This window comes from Plecotus auritus, assembly GCF_963455305.1.
Source record: "Plecotus auritus genome assembly, chromosome: 13".
Taxonomy (NCBI): Eukaryota; Metazoa; Chordata; class Mammalia; order Chiroptera; family Vespertilionidae; genus Plecotus; species Plecotus auritus.
The window spans coordinates 5,004,818-5,021,544 of NC_137779.1; the positions used below are offsets into that span (position 1 = coordinate 5,004,818).

General features: G+C 58.7%; 1 protein-coding gene across 11 annotated transcripts in view; it reads left to right on the plus strand.

Moving 5' to 3' along the window:
* Positions 1 to 16,727, plus strand: part of GRAMD1B (GRAM domain containing 1B) — a 255,635-nt gene that overhangs the window by 140,015 nt on the left and 98,893 nt on the right. Inside the window, exons 1-2 of one of the 11 annotated variants that reach the window (XM_080650495.1) lie at positions 9,273 to 9,461; positions 10,010 to 10,102. The exons of 8 other annotated variants lie outside the window; for them this stretch is intronic. In XM_080650495.1, the coding sequence (XP_080506621.1) occupies positions 10,041 to 10,102 (62 nt within the window). In that variant the 5' untranslated portion in view covers positions 9,273 to 9,461; positions 10,010 to 10,040. Of the gene's footprint in view, positions 1 to 257; positions 515 to 9,272; positions 9,462 to 10,009; positions 10,103 to 16,727 lie in introns of those variants that run through there. 2 more of the 11 variants (XM_080650486.1, XM_080650493.1) reach the window with 2 other exon arrangements.

The window sequence follows — 16,727 nt, forward strand, 5'->3', positions numbered from 1 at the left end:
TCCCTCCCCACAAGGAAGGCACCCAGCAGCCAGCCGTTGGGGAGCAGCGCCCGCCAGCCCCCCCTTCCTGCACCAGCAGCTGACATCACCCGCAGGTGCAGCTCCGTCCTCTTCTCCGCCTGAGGACAAAGAAAGAGGAAACTCACCAAGTGCCCGAGCGCTGCCAGATGTGGGCATGGCGGGGGCTCTGTTCCCGGCTGTGGCTGCGCTGAGGGCAGAGGGGATCCGGGCACCACAGAGCCTCCGGCTCCCCGCCTGCCCGGCCCTCCACCTGCCGGTTTGTGTTGAACGCAGCACGGTGGACGCTGAAGGAGCGGCCCAGGCAGCAGGTCCAGGCAGCTCCGGGGTGGCCCCTGCCGTCGAGGCCCCAGCGGCCACGTGGCGGGCCCTGCGCTGAGCCCAGCATGGTGCGCAGCCTGCGCCCCGAGCCCGTCTCCTGCAGCTCGGCCTTGCGGCAGGCCTGCCTCTGCCGCGTCTCTTCCCTGCGGAGGAGGCTGTTCTTTCTCCGAGCCAAGTAGGTGGAGGGCCCTGCAGATTGGGGCGCGAGGAAGGGGCGCTGGGCTGGTTGGATTACCTGGGACTCTTGACCCAGACAGAGTGCTTTTGGAGTTGGCTCCGGCGTTGGGGATACTGTAGGCCTGGCCAGGGGCCAGGCTCCTGAGAGGGAAAGAGTCAGTGATTTGCTGCAAGAGGCGGAAGGGACAGGGCAGGTGTCGGGGCCCTGGAGTGGGTGGGGTGCTGGGCTGGGCCTTGCGCATCCCCAGGAGGTTGCGTGGCTGTCTGGTCCCTCGGGCTGCGGGGCCGTGACCTCCTCTGCCATACAGCTCACTGCAGTTGGTAAGGAGCTTGGAGGTCCGCAGAGAAAGGTGCTGGAGAGAACGGGTGCTCACCTGACTTAGGGGCTGGTGGGGGGGGGGGGAGGGGGGAGGGGGGATACTTCCCTTTTAGCAACAAGGCCCTGTCAGTGAGGATTCGGGCTGGTAGCTCTGTGCCCACTCATCGGGGCTCGCTCTGAACAGGGAGCTCGAGCAGGCGGCGGGGAGGCCTGGGCACCCAGGCGTGGCGAGCTTGCCCTCACATGGCCTGGCCGGGCAGGGCTGGTGCCGTGGCTCCTGCTGAGCGTGCTGTCACCTGGCCTCTGTGCCCAGCGGGGCGGGCGGGGGGGGGGGGGGCGGGACCGGGCTGGAGGAGAAAGAGGGTCCAGCCCCTAGGATCAGAGTTAACTGGCGGGCACTGGGGAGAGAGAGGCAGATTGTGTTCGTTGTTTGGTGAGAGTGAAAGAGCAGTGACAGAAGGAAAGATGGGCAAATGGAGTGAGGAGAGGTAGGAAGAAGGCAGGAGAGAGGCTAAGGGTTTCAGAGGGAGGGAGGGGCTGGAGGTGGGTGGTGACTGGTCTTGATTCTCTCCCCCCCTCATCTAACACACACGTGTGTGCATACAGGCATAGATGCCCATGTGTGTTTAGCCCCCAGGGTGTTCTAGTGGCAGGAGTTTGGGGTGGGACGGAGACAGAGTCCTTACCTGAGGGGGTGACTTCTCTGGGCCTGACTCCCCAGGCTGAGCCTGCACACAGCGGGCAGCGGGCAGCGGGCAGCGGGCAGGCGGTGACGCAGCCGGGGCTTCTCCGGCCCCCGTGGCGCTGGTGGCACACGGGTTCTGTCTGCTGTGGTCGTGGGGGACGTGGGCGCGCCCCGAAGGCCTGGTCTGCCCACCACCTCCTGGCTGTGCCGCCTTCGCAAAGTCCCGGCATCCTCTCCAGACCTGTTCCCTTCCGTAAAAGTGGAGGTGATAGTGTTCCCTTTGTGGAGATTGTGGGGATCAAAACGCGATAAACGGGAAAGGGGCCGCACAGGTGTCTGACCTTTGGTTACTGTTGCCGGGGCATGTGCGTGGGGGCAGTGGCAGGCCGGTGGACGGACGTGAGCTGTAAGCCACGAGGGACTTGTAGGCTGCAGACCTCGGTCCGGATTAGCCATGAGGGAGCCCAGGAGAGGTGACGCTGGATGACTCCTTGTTGCCAGGGGCAGCCTGTCGGGTGAACTCCGGCCCTCACTTCCCAGCTTCCTTCCACCTCAGCTCTAACCGTGTTACAATCGTGTCTGTTTGTGGACCTGGTTGTTGTCTGTGGCCCCCCCCAGTCCCTAAACTTCATAAGAGCACTCTTTGCTTTAGTCACTGCTGTGCACCCAGCACTTGGTACGGAGCCTGACACATAGTAGGTGCTCAGGAAGTATTAGTTGAATGAGTAATGAGCACAGGAATAACTGCGGCTTTTGCTGTGGCTCTGGCACTGTGTGATCATGGGCTTCTGTGCCTGTGCCCACGCGGGGGGCCGCTCACCAGCCCTTCCGCCCCTGCGAGCCTCCGACAGCGTCCTGGCCCGGGGATGGTTTGAACGGGGCCACCCCTCCCGGGCCCTCCTTTCTCTGACTCACATACTCATTTGCTCAGGGCAGCGATTGTCAGCCCGTGGGCTGAAAAAAACGTTAAACCCGTAGGACCTGACTCTTTAGTCAGAGGCACCACCCTCTTTTCCCTTAGGTTGTCAGATAAAACTGTTACAACAAACAACACAACAATGGCCATCTGGTGTGAATAAATCCAAATTATACCTATTCTTTTTTTTTTTTTGTCTGCTTGGCAAAAAATTTATCTTTGGTGTGCCACGGAATCCTAGTAACTAGCTTAGGGGTGCCACGAGATGAGAAAGGTTGGGAATCGCTGGCGGGGGCTAGCTTGGCCTTGGGGAAGACAGCATGTTGGTGTGGGGGTCGAAGAGGAGGGAGGCCTTCCGTCAGGCGGGCGAGGCTCTGGCTTGGGGCAGGCAGAGGACACACGGGCGCCTGCCTCCTCCTCCCCTGGCTGGCAGCTCTCTGCACCCACCTCCCCCTCCCCCTGGCTGGGTGTGCAGCGCTCTGCCCGGCGGCCTCCTGCCTCAGCAGAACAGCCTGCAGGTGTGGCATCACCTGCCCCGTTTCTCCTGCCGCTGCACTTCTCTGCCGGGAAAGGCGGTTAATTCTAGCCCGGCAAACGGCGCCGCCCCTGCCTGGCACAGCGAGCCGGGACAACGGGCAGGCCGGGGGCACATCTCATTTCCCAGCTGCTCTGCTTCCTGCGGGAGCAGCCCTGTCCTGCCGTCTGGGTGAAGGTGACATGAGGGGCATCGCAGAGGCACGGGCTCCGCCGCAGGCCGGGCATGCCGCTCTGGGCTGTATCCCGGCGCCCTCGTCCTTGCAGCGGGAGGCCCAGGCCCGTGGGTTCTCTTCTCAACACATCACTGACCCCTAACAGCTCTGTGCAGACACCACTCGCTGCTCTTCCATCTCGGCGGCCAAACCTCTGGGGAAAAGGTGGAGCGTGGCCCATCAGTGTGATGTAGTGTGTGTGTTTCTACGGTTCTCCGTGCTCTGTTCACTGTGTGGTTCGGCAGAAATTTAAAGGGTGAGGGGAACAGGAAACACAAGTTCTAACATCCTCCTCCGTGCTCCTGGCCCCGGAAAATGGCCCTGGGAGGAGGGCGGGCCCTGGGAGGAGGCCGGGCCCTGGGAGGAGGCCGGGCCCTGGGTGGAGGCCGGGCCCTGGGAGGAGGCCGGGCCTGACCTGGGACACCAGGTTGGGGAGCTTCTGGCCGACCCTCGCTGGGGACGCTGGTATGAGCGTAGCATCTGCTTTCCCTTCACTGTCTCTGCGGAGCCGAGGTTTGCGCCCTGCAGCAGGAGGAAGGGGTGCCTGGGAAGGTGTGATTAAGTGAGTCACATCAGCTCAGCGGCCGCTGGCTTCTGTGGTTGCTCAGTGCTTTAGTCTTCCTGTCCTCTGGTGCCCGGCAGTGAACGGCTGGCTCCTTCCCCCGTTCCCTTTCTCTCCATGGGAGGGGGAAACTCCTCCAGCTGATACAAGAGAAACCGCTGGACCCGGAGCAGATGCTTCTGGGCGAGGCGAGGGCTGCAGGGAGGGTGTGAGCCTGAGGAGTGAGCTAGTACATCAAATTCAGGTTGGACTTTAAAAACCTACACTAATAATAGAGGCATATGCAGATTGTCTGGGACGCCATCACAGTAACAGTAACAACCAGCAGGCTGCGTGGGGCGACCAGGCCGGCAGGGGGGTTAGTGAGGGACGACTAAAAGACTGAATAGTAGGCTGCGTGGGGTGACCAGGCTGGCAGACGGGGGGCAGTTGGGGGCAACCAGGTCGGCAGGCAGTTGGACATCCCCCGAGGGGTCCCGGATTGGAGAGGGTGCAGGCTGGGCTGAGGGCCCCCCCCATGCACGAATTTCATGCACTGGACCTCTAATATATATATGTGTGTGTGTGTGTGTGTGTGTGTGTGTGTGTGTTGATTTTTATATATTTTTATTGATTTCAGAGAGAAAGGGAGAGGGAGAGAGAGATAGAAACATCAGTGATGAGAGAGAATCATTGATTGGCTGCCTCCTGCATGCCCCCTACTGGGGATCTTGCCCGCAACCCAGGCATGTGTCCTTACTGGGAATCGAACCAGCGACCTCTGGGTGCATAGATCGATGATCAGCCACAGAGCCATGCCGGGCAGGGCTGGACTTCTGAAACTCTTGTTTATTAATTTAGTTACTTTGGGACCACAAGTGAACAATTTCACCTGCTCCACTCCCTTCCCCTAGAAGTGACACGGAGCTATCGCCTATTTCCTGGTCTGGCCTCTAGCACGAAGGGTGGGCTCTCATCTGCCAAGAGATTCTGTCCCTCTTCCTACAGACAAGGCGGAGACAAGGTCTGATCATAGATCAAGGAGCCTCAGGAAGGGATGGAAGGGCTCGCTATTTCTTCCTACTGCATGCATTTCTTCCTCAGTACCCACCTCAGTGGCTGTCTGCCTTTCTGTGAATACTCCTGGAGTGGGAAATTTGCTCAGGATATTAATTGGGGTTTCTTTCATTAAGAATCCTATTACTACAGGAAACTACTGCAGATCTACAAATGAGAAGAGCAAATCCAGACACAGTGTGTGTGAACTTAGTTTGTGGGCACAATGTAAGTGCTGAGGTATTATTTGTTATTGTCCTATACTAGTGACCCAGTGCGTGAAATCGCGCGAGACCCGGGACCCCCGAGTCCCGCGCGAGCTCAGGACTCCCCCAAGTCCCAGTGCACCGCGGGACCCAGAGTCAAGTCCCCGCCCACCAACGCACGCCTCGCCGCACACACAGCCCTGCCCACCCGCGTGTGCCTCGCCGTGCTGCCACGCACGCAGCCGCCTGGTGACCGATCTTTGGTCATTACGGGGTTACAACCACTGGGTTTTTATTATATAGATAATAAAAGGGTAATATGCAAATTTACCCTAAGGGCGGAATGACCAGAGCAACCACTCGACCAGTCATTACCAGGTGCATTGGCCACCCTTTGGTCCATTTCCCCAGCCGGCAGGGAGTGGGTGGCAGGGGACACGGGCGGCGCGGTTCCTGTCCAGGTCCTGTCCATCGCAGTCCCTTCCGGACGCCTTAGTCGGGCCCTCCCGTGGGAATGTCCACGTGGAGTTGATGACTTAGTCTCCCTTCTCCTCTCACTGCAACTTGATCACTTCCCTGATTTTGTGTCTTTTCCTTCTTTCTTCCATTTTGGACTCCTTTCTTGTTCTTCGGTGCCCTTTGCCCCCCCTTTTCCCTCCACGCCCCCCTTGGTGTCCACACCGTCCAGCACTGCCTGAAGGCCATTCTGTTGTGGTGCTCTGCCTTATTCCTTTCCGGCCTTTTTCTTACTCTGAGGACCGCCTTGCCTCGCTGTTCCAATGTCTTTATTCACCTGAAAAAGCAGGTGGGTTTGAGGCGTGAGCCAGATTCAACCCTAAGAGAGCACGTGGCGTGAGCAGCTTGTTCTTCATGCTCACGTCTCCGAAGAGCTGATGGCAGCTAAGCAGATGAGAAGTCACCTTCCAAACACTCGTCAGACACACACAACCATGGGAACACACACACACACACACACACACACACACACACACACACGTGCGCACATGCACACTCTGCCCTTTTTCTCTTCACCCTCCCTCTCTTTGCCGTCTTCTTTCTTTTCTTCTCTCCTCTCAGGAGGAGCTGCCATTTCAGTGTCCAGTCGCTCGTGCTCCAGGCCCGTCTCGTTGCCGTCGTTCAGCTCACACGCAGCGCGCAGACACTGGGCAGCAGGCCCACCAGGGCCAGAGGATCTGACCCAGAGCTGCAGTCTCAGGACAGGCCAAGCGGTCCAGCCGCCCATTCTACAGGGGTCGCCGATACGGCGTGACCTGCCCTTCACCTGGGACCCCCTCCCCCATGGAGCAGACGGGAGGCTCTCTGACCCGGATTTGAAGCAGCGTTGCCGGCCACCCCACGCCCCGCCCTGCCCCGAAAGTGAGGCAGCAGCTGCAGGGTCCCGCCTCCACCGTCCTCAGGGAACAGCCTCTGCTCCCCCCGACACTGGGTCCCCGGACAAAGCTCACTGAGTCCCTCCCCAGGCATCGGGGTTCCCCTTCCTTAACCTGGTACCTGTGCACAGTGATGAAGGGCTAGAATGTAACACTTAGGGTAAAGCCATTAGCACAAAGGTGCCTGTCAAGAAAATGTTATAAGCTGGTCTGTCGAATTACCTATCTTTTCACTAAGTGTTGGCCAAAACGGCCGAGGAGAGTTTCTGGTCTCTCCTTCGAAGAGAGAATGTGTGAGCAGATGAGTTACGTGTGCTCTAGGAACTAGGTAGGCTGAGGCCGGCTCGGTAAGGAGCTGAGGTGCCGCTCCGTGGCCGCTCATGGGCACCCCGCGCCGTCCATCTGTCCTTGCCCTCGGTGGCACCTCTTTTCTGTCTTCTGGAACTGTCTTGGACATAGTCCTTCCCTCCTTGCTCATTAAAGCCTAGCACGTCCCCTGCCTCGCACCTGCCCCCTTCTAGGCGGTCTGCTCTGAACTGGCAGCGCTCTCCATGCTCTGCGTTCAAGACATGAAGCGCTTTGTGAAACAGACGTGGATGCTGCTGGCTGAGCCCTCGCCTGCTAGTAAAGCTGCTCGCCGTGCCCAGCGCTGTGGGGCTGTGGATGCCTTTAACATCGGAGCCTAATGTGCTGGTCCCTGGGGAGACGGGAGGAGTCTCACGAACATGAGTCCGAGTCCTGTGTGATTCTGATAAAACAGAACATCCTCACTCGTGGGACCAGCCTTCTGCTCTCCATCTGTTTGTCAGCCCAGGAGCTGAGAGGACGGCAGGCCGAGCAGCGGCCGGAGGAACGTTTGGAGGCCCCAGCGGAGGACCCGTGTGGGAGGCGCGGCCACACCGTTGTTGTGTGTGGGGGGGGCGGGGGGGTGCCTGTTGTAGTACCAGCAAAGCCTCTTACCAGGCAGTGGGGACAAGAAGCCAGCCCACTGGCCTGCTGCTGTCCTATTGCCCGCATCCGGCCCCTTTCCGCGTGGGTTAGTGGGACCGGGCCCATCGGGGCCAGCGCACCAGGACACGCGGAAGTGTGCGCTGTGTTCACGTGTCCGAAAAGAATGTGCCGTTAGCAGCCAGGGCGCACAGCCTTTTCCCTTCCAGTTCTATCTTGCTGGTCAGCCAGTTGGGTCAAGTGTCCTGTTCTACTTCTCCGCCTAAATAAAGTAAACGTGAGTGAGTCTTTCATGATTCATTCTTTATTATTATTTCTTTTAATCCGAGGACATTTTCCCATCGATTTTTAGGGGGAGTGGAAGAGAGAGGGAAAGACAGAGAGAAGCATTGATGTGAGAGAAACACATTGATGGTTGCCTCCTGCACACGCCCCGACCAGGGCCCGGGCCAGGGAAGGAGCCTGCAACCGAGGTGCCCCTGACAGGAATTGAACTCGGACCCTTCGGTCCGCAGTCTGACGCTCCATCCACTGAGCCACACCGGCCAGAGCTCATGATTCTTCTTATTTATTTATTTTTAAATATTTTTATTGGTTTCAGAGAGGATGGGAGAGCAATAGAGAGATAGAAACATCAATGATGAGAGAGAATCATTGATTGGCTGCCTCCTGCACGCCCCCTACTGGGGGGGGGGATCGAGCCCGCAACCCGGGCATGTGCCCTTGGCCGGAATTGAACCTGGGACCCTTTAGTCCTCAGGCCGACGCTCTATCCACTGAGCCACACCAGCCAGGGCTCGTGATTCTTTTTAAAAGCAGTTTCCATTGGACACAGATTTGTTAAATGTGTGCACTAACCTGTGGGTAGGCCCAAGGTGTTTCCCTGTTTGATCATGTGTTTTCTATTTCAGTTATAACTTTGCCATCTTTAAAAGGGGTGCCAAAGGGAAATACCAAATCAATTGAGATGTCATCCTCTCTGTGGTGATGGGGAGCAGGAGCTGGGACAGCTGTGGGGAGGGAAGTGTGGGATGTTGGAGGGAGTGATGTTCACTGGGCGGGACTGAGGCCGTGAGTGTTGGGCTCTGCTGTGCGACCTTGGGCGGGTCACTGCCCGTCAGGGAGTCCCTACTACTATTGTTCCTGTCGCTCAGCCAGACACGGAGGCTGGTGAAGTAACGGGGGGGGGGGGGGGGGTGCGGGGGGCACTGGTGTGCGTTGTCTTAGGGAGAACTCTCCTGGCTGCATGGTCGCCCTGAGTGCACTTCCTGGGGGAGCCAGGTGATAACCAGGCCGGGAGGGGGACAGGCGAGGGAAATGGAGGCGGGCCGGGTGAGGGAGCACACCATCATCGCTTCTTCTTTTATTCCATAGTTTCCTCAGTTTAACCATTTGCCGGGCGCCTGAGGCTCTAGGGGCTGGACTAGGCACGGGGGGTGGGGAGGGCGCGGGAGGGGAAGGGAGGGCACCCTTTCTCTCACGAGCTCCCCCTTCTGCGGGAAGCGCACAGCGAGCCCAGGGGTGATGCTAGGAAGGAGGGATGGGCTTGGGGCGCCTGAGGAAGCCGGTCTGCTTCTCCGTGATTTATTCTCTCGGACAGGGTGGGAGGAACAGCTCCGAAGCCTGGGCGTGCTCCGCTTTCCGGCCGGAAGGGCGTGCGCACCTGTTGGCTGGTTTGGGAGGGGGCGGGTGGGGGCTGCTCTCCTGATTTTCGTGGTGGCAGCTCCGGCAGGTGCTCAGAGTAGCGAACCCCCCGTGTTTTGGGTAGAAATGCGAGCAGCTTGCTCCCCTCTTCCCTGAGGGCCTGGGTGCTCTGCCCCTGCCCCTGGCTGCTTCGCCCACACAGCCTGCCCCAGGCGCCTGGGTAAATGGGCCGAGAGGAGAGGAGGCTGCAGCCTGCGCAGCGCCGTCCCTGCTGGGCAGGAGCCTGGAGTGATGAATGGGGCCGGATGAAGTCATCCTGCTCCTCCAATCAGCTGCGCGGAGAGCAGGGCCCGCAGATCCAGCCACCACCGCAGCATGTATCCTCAGGCAGAGGCCCTGAGCCAGTCTTGGGGAGCAGAGCGGAGTGGGGGTGCCAGCCGCCCGCTCTGGCTCCCCGGTAGGCCTCAGTCAGTGTGAATGTTACCGCAAGGTGAGTGCTTCCCGGCCGTTCCTCCCCCTGCTCCTCACTCTGTGCGGCTCGGCTCTGTGGCTCAGCACCGCCCTGCACAGCCGCTCCTGCTCCTCTGAGGCCCGAGTGCCGCACCTTCTTCTTGGGGTTCTCACGCCTGCCCCCCATGGCCCCCGCCTCCCCTCCTGCTGCTGCTGCTGCGCTCAGCACCTGCTCGCTGAGCAGCCTCCTGCACAAGCTCCCTCTCCTGACCCAGGGCCCACTGGCTGGTGAGGGGGGGCAGGCCTGCATCCCGTGCCCTCGCCCAGCAGGGGGCGTCCTGTTGAGCCCCACACTCTCCTCCTGGGAAGAGATCCCAGGCAGGGAGATGCCCCTGACCCCGCCTCCGATGGGCATCTGTGGGAACACAGGCAGACCCCCAACTGTCTGGGGACCCCCGGGCTCAGTCCGCTCCCTGACAGAGGAGTCCCGGGGGGCAGAGCGTGGGAACCCGCCTCTGCTCTCCCCGCCGCCCCGGGTGGTTTGCTCTCTCTGGGGGGCGTTTGTGACTCTGCCTTTTCTCCCTGGAGGGGCCGCTGCTCAGTAGGCCAAGCAGAGACCATGGAGCCGGCCGACGTGGCGACAGCAAAGGTAGGATGGAAGTGCTGCCGGCCGCACTGTGCGTAAGTGGCTTCGCTGCACCTTCTGCCTTTGGTTCACTTCTCTCCCCTCCTCTCCCGCGGCCCCATCTCAGAGCATGGGGCTGGTCAGAGCGAAGGGGAGTGATGGAGCATGAGGACCCGGAGGGGCACGTCCTGCGCCTGGACCACTGGGCGGGTGGGGTCTCCGCAGTGTGGCCTGGGCACAGCTCCGTGCCGATGGGCGGGTGGGGTCTCCGCAGTGTGGCCTGGGCACAGCTCCGTGCCGATGGGCGGGTGGGGTCTCCGCAGTGTGGCCTGGGCCCAGCTCTGTGCCGACGGGCGGGTGGGGTCTCCGCAGTGTGGCCTGGGCACAGCTCCGTGCCGATGGGCGGGTGGGGTCTCCGCAGTGTGGCCTGGGCCGAGGTGCCGACGGGCGGGTGGGGTCTCCGCAGTGTGGCCTGGGTCCAGCTCTGTGCCGATGGGCGGGTGGGGTCTCCGCAGTGTGGCCTGGGCCCAGCTCTGTGCCGATGGGCGGGTGGGGTCTCCGCAGTGTGGCCTGGGCCCAGCTCTGTGCCGATGCAGGTGGGGTCTCCGCAGTGTGGCCTGGGCCCAGCTCTGTGCCGATGGGCGGGTGGGGTCTCCGCAGTGTGGCCTGGGCCCAGCTCCGCGCCGTCCTCCTCTCCAGCTTCGCCTTGTTTTCATTGCCCTTTGCCCCTCCTTTTAGTTGCCCCTCTCCTTTATCTCTCTCTCTCCTTCCTCTGCCTCCCCCCTGCACTCTGGTGCTTCCTTATCTAGTCGTGCGTCTCCACACGTTCCTTTCACCTTCCATGCGTCCTCTCTTCCCTCTGACTGTGGGAGGAGGGCTGGGTGGGGTCAGTGTGGGCTGGTGTCTTCCTGGTCTTCCTGCCGCAGCAGGTGCTGGCCTTGGGGCTTGCGAGGAGTCTGTCTCTGAGTGGTGGATGCCGCTGTCCTTCCCTCCCACCGCTCGTCTCATGCCCCAATGGAAGTCCCGGCCTGGGCACCTCCTGGGAATGGGACTAGGGTGCTATGTTGCGTGGACCCCACAGGCATGCTAGAGGGCGTTCCCGAGATGGATTTCTAATCTCGCCTGAATCCTGCTTGCAATTTGCAATTTGTTTTTCTGTGCATTTTTCCAAACAAGGAGCTTGAGCCGCTGGGAGTGGACGAGGGATCTAAGGAGCCGTGTGTGTGTGTGTGTGTGTGTGTGTGTGTGTGTGTGTGTGTGTGTGTAAGCCCAGCCCCAGCCCCAGCCCCAGTGCAGAAGAGGCAGATCATCCTTCCGGAATGCCTCGGCCCTGGCTTTGGGGCCTTCCTTTTTGGCCAGGTGGCTGGGTCTCCTTTCTCTCGGAGATGGGAGACTGGACGGGGCTCAGACTCCTGGAGCAGGTCAGGTATCCAGGCGGCCGAGGGGGCAGCTGTGCTGAGGGCAGACAGGTGTTACAGTGGTTAGGGCACGTCGCAGGGGTCACAGAACTAGGGTCCTGGCTCCTTTCTCCTGCTCCCACGTGCTGTGTGACCCCACCCAGGTTACTTAACCCCCTGGCCTTTCATCTCCTATTCTGCACGTTGGTGAAAACCACATGCATCTGTTGTTCTAACGAGCTTAGATCTGTCACATTGGCCAAGGATCTAGGGAGAAAAACACAAATGAGAACAGCCCCCGCCCCCCCCCCCCCCCCCGGGCTCCTCGCTCCCCTGACTCACTCTCTCCCTCCTGCCTGGGTCCCGCCCCCCCTCGCTTTCCATCCTTCAGCACACAGTTGAGTGCCCACTCAGTTTGTTTTCCTGTGCGTTGGCTACTGCCAGGCGCTGTGCCCCCTCGGCAGGGCGCAGAGGCAGCCGCGGGGCAGACACCTGCAACTGTGTTTGGGTCCGAAACAGTTTGCTCCGGGTCTGCGGCTGCAGTGCTGCCCTCTCTGAGGCGAGTGCCATCCCTCTCCAGACACACTTCCCCTTGCACGCCTGCGCCCAGCTGGCACTGATGTTCTGAGTGGTTTGGGACCGGCCAGGGCTGTCCAGGGAGCAGTGGCGAGTGCTCGGGAAAGAGGGGGCGTTGGGAGTCATTCCGGTTAGTTCGGACACGTGTGTCTCTGCCTGCGTCTTCGTGTGGGTGGACACAGAGGCAGCTTTATTTTCTTGGCCTTTGCACCCCTCAGTCCAGACTGCAGGTGACCTGATCAGCGGTGGACTCCCACCTGGGAGCTGGCCCATCCCTGCGGCGAGCATGTGCTCTCAGGACCTGGACCACTGAGGGAATCTGATTGGTCAGATCCGACGCCAGGGACCCTCAGCCTGGAATGCTTTTCCTCTGACCTTCTCCAGCCCCAGCCCTTGGAGGGAGTTCGGTCCAGGTGTCTTCCCGGGGCCCTGATCCACGGAGACCCTTGGGTGGACCTTAGGGGAGGGTCCGCGAGCAGTGATGTGCCTCCGCGCTTTTCCGGGCAGCGTATCCTTCTGGGGCTCCCACGCGATCTCCGTGAAGGGATCAAGACGCTCCCCTGAAGAAGCTGTTGGCGCCCTGGCCGGGTGGCTCAGTTGGTTGGGTGTCCCGGGCACCAAAATGTTGCCGGGCGTGCAAGAGGCAGCCTATCGATGTTCCACTCCCACATCGATGTTTCTCTGTCTCTCTCCCTCTCCCTTCCTCCCTCTGCAAAAATCAAGACAAATATATTTTCAAAAAAGAACCTGTTTGCGTTTTGCAGAGCAGGTACAGAGAGAACCTGTGTGTTACGGCCGATGGGCTGAATCTCTGATAATGTGCAAAGGCAGTGGGACTGCTGAGTCAAAAGCCTTATGGCGACTCATGGTAAGTCCCTTGCGTGTGACCTGGACATCACTTTTTAATGTCGACATGCGTGTCCATGCCCCCGTACCGCGGCCTTCCCCTTTCATTCCTGAGGCGCCGTGCCCAGCGTTCCCCTTAACCCCGATGAGCTGAGTCAGTTACCCGGGGCCCTGGAGGAGGCACCGCCTGTGGGAGCTGTGCCAGCCCCTGGGCAGGGCTGTGGGGCGAGGCTGCGCCCCGGGACTCACTCGGAGTCTGAGCGGCCACTGCATCTCCGAGCTACGCTTCTTTCTGAGGCTGCGGTGCCAGACCCGGCCCGTCTGATTGCTGACATGCCTGTGCTGGACGCGCAGATGATGAACTGGTCCTGAGAGTTTGTTTCAGCCTTGAGAAAGGTTGATAGCGTTCCTTTACCTGCTCCTGACCAGTTACAGAACGGCAGAGAGGGCTCCCGTGGATGGCTCACGGCCACTGAGCGGGCGCTCGTGGGCTGGGGGACCGGTGAGGACACAAGCCGGGGTGTCCTGGAAGCCCGGTCATCAGGGGGCACGGCAGCTCGGACAGCGCCTGGACAGCTGCGGGCTTTCCAAAGGAAGTGGTGTTCCCTAGGACCGTGGTCGGCAAACTGCGGCTCGCGAGCCACATGCGGCTCTTTGGCCCCTTGAGTGTGGCTCTTCCACAAAATACCACGGCCTGGGCGAGTCTATTTTGAAGAAGTGGCGTTAGAAGAAGTTTAAGTTTAAAAAATTTGGCTCTCAAAAGAAATTTCAATCGTTGTAGTGTTGATATTTGGCTCTGTTGACTAAGGAGTTTGCCGACCGCTGGCCTAGGAGAACGATCGTGGGTGGGCTTGTTAGGTGGCCCAAGAGGAGAGGCGATCTCGTCCTGATTTGGAGTCGGACACATCTGGGTTCAGATGGTGGCACTGCCACTTCCGGGTGTTGTGAGCCTGCGTGAGTCCGCTCGGCCTCTCCGCGCCTCGGTGTCCTCATCTGTAAGCGGGGGTGATGCCGTGGACCCTGCAGGACTGCTGTGAGGACGAAACGAGATACGTAGGTGTTCGCTGGGCAGTGGGCGGGAGAGGGGACAGTGGGACCTCGCAGAGCCCAGGCCACACAGGTCGCTGGGCAGGCCCTGGCAGTGGGAGGCACGTGAGGACAGGAGGAGGTGCTGAAACTGAGTTGCGAGCAGGAATGGAGACGCCGTGCAGCCTTGCACTGCGCTGCGGCGGTGCAGCGGGATGCCAGCATGCCCGAAGAAGTGCTTGTCAAAGAGGAAAAGTAGGGAGGTGGGGATACTGGTTGGCTTGCTTTTGAAAAAGTACTCCCTGGCTGCAAAGTAGGCAAATAATGGATAATTTCATCATCTTGTGCCATTTTGACACTTTATTTATTTTTCACATGTCTTGTCTATCTTTCCCCACTAGACTATAAGCTTTTGAAGGACAGGGGTTGTGTCTTTTTTCTTTTTAAGCCACAAAACCCATAGCATCTAGCATATTAGTTGGTATGTAATAGATGCTCAATTAATATTTGGTGAATAAACAAATAGGAGAGGCAAGTATACCTGCAAGCCTAAAGATTAGAATTGAAAGGCAGCTAAAAATTGATAGCAGGAAACCACCTGGAGTTATATTTAGGGAGCTGGAATTGACATGACTTTCTACCCAATCAGATTGGAGGTGGAAGAGTGTAGGAGGGGTTCCAGGTGTCTGACCGGGTGACGTGGTCACTGGTGGTGCTGTTTGTGAGGGGCGCACCGGGGTTGGGGGCAGAGGAGATGTGCAGGGCAGCGGGGGTTCCGCGTTGTAGCTCCAAGGCCCCAAGGCGCCGGGGAAGGTGTCCGGGGACAGTGGGAATCGGGGTCTGAGGTCGGGGGTCTCGGTAATGGCACATGTATGTTTGGGAAGCACAGGCGTATTGAAGGCGTCGTTAAAGCACTCAAGGCTAGGTTCGTCATCTTATAATTGCACATGGGGGTGGATGTTACTAGCTGTACTGTGGTGGCCATTTTGCAATACACAGTTGACGCTTAAACAATGTGGGGGTCAGTGAGGCCCACACATCCCCCGCCCCCCCCCCCACACACACAGCTGGCAATCTGCATATAACTCTTCACTCCCCCAAAGCCTAACTTCTAAAAAGCCTAATGTTGACTGGAAGGAAGCCTTGCCGACAACGTAAACAGCCGGTTAACACATACGTTGTATGTTACATGTGTTACATACTGTGTCATATACTGTAAGAGAAAAGAAATTGGTATTAAGAAAATCATAAGGAAGAGAAAATACATTTATGGTAGTGTACATATTTATCTTTAAAAATTCACACATAAGTGAATTGTGCAGTTTAAACCCATATTGTCAAGGATCAACTGTGTGTATGTGTGTGTGTTCATACTGAATCACCATGCTGTGCACTTAAACTAACATAACATGATATATGTCATATATAACATTAATGTCATACTAAAAAAAGACTAGGTCAGGACCCTGCGACCGAGGGACCACCTCATGAGCAGGCGCTGAGCTGCGGGAGCCCAGTTCCGAGGCAGGCTCGCCTCGCAGTGGAGTGGGAGGTCACCGGCTGTGGGAGGTCACCGGCTGTGGGAGGTCACCGGCTGTGGGAGGTCACCGGCTCTGGGAGGTCACCGGCTGTGGGAGGTCACCGGCTCTGGGAGGTCACCGGCTGTGGGAGGTCACCGGCTGTGGGAGGTCACCTGCTGTGGGAGGTCACCGGCTGTGGGAGGTCACCGGCTGTGGGAGGTCACCGGCTGTGGGAGGTCACCTGCTGTGGGAGGTCACCGGCTCTGGGAGGTCACCGGCTGTGGGAGGTCACTGGCTGTGGGAGGTCACCTGCTGTGGGAGGTCACCGGCTGTGGGAGGTCACCGGCTGTGGGAGGTCACCGGCTGTGGGAGGTCACCTGCTGTGGGAGGTCACCGGCTGTGGGAGGTCACCTGCTGTGGGAGGTCACCGGCTCAGAGGCCTGCCTCATGGCGGAGTCTGCACGTGTGGATTTTGTAGAGAAATTAGAAAAAGTTGGTGGACTGAAGCAGAATTGCCAGATATTTATTTTACCTATAAAAGATAGCAAAACTAGCCCTGGCCGGTTTGGCTCAGTGGATAGAGCGTCGGCCTGTGGACTCAAGGGTCCCAGGTTTGATTCCTGTCAAGGGCATGTACCTTGGTTGTGGGCACATCCTCAGTGGGGGGTGTGCAGGAGGCAGCTGACTGATGTTTCTAACTCTCTATCCCTCTCCCTTCCTCTCTGTAAAAAATCAATAAAATATATTTTAAAAATAGATTTAAAAAAAAGATAGCAAAACTAAAATATAAAATTATCACTGCCATTATTCATATTTAAATAATATTTTAACACAAAATGTAAAAGGACATGTTATTAAAAATTAAAAATTCAGGCCCTCACTGGTTTGGCTCAGTGGATAGAACGTCGGCCTGTGGACTGAAGGGTCCCGGGTTTGATTCCGGGCAAGGGCACATGCCCAGGTTGCGGGCTCCATGCCCAGTTGGAGGCGTGCAGGAGGCACCTTATCATTGAGGTTTCTGTCTCTCTCCCTCTCTCTTCCTCTCTGAAGTCAATAAAAATATATATATATTTAAAAAATTCAATATATTTAGATTTTGAAACGTATCAGGTGGCCTCATTGTTCTTAGCTGTTCACAGATGCAGGTAGAGGCTCCATCACGGTGCACACAGCACTTTGCCCCGAATCAGCACAGGTGGCGGGGACTTCGTACGGAGGAGCACCTACCGAGGACCTCTGGCCGCGAGACGCCGTGCCTGAGCGAGGCGCACGCAGGCCCAGGCCAGGCCATGATGGCGGCCGTGCTGTCGAGAGAA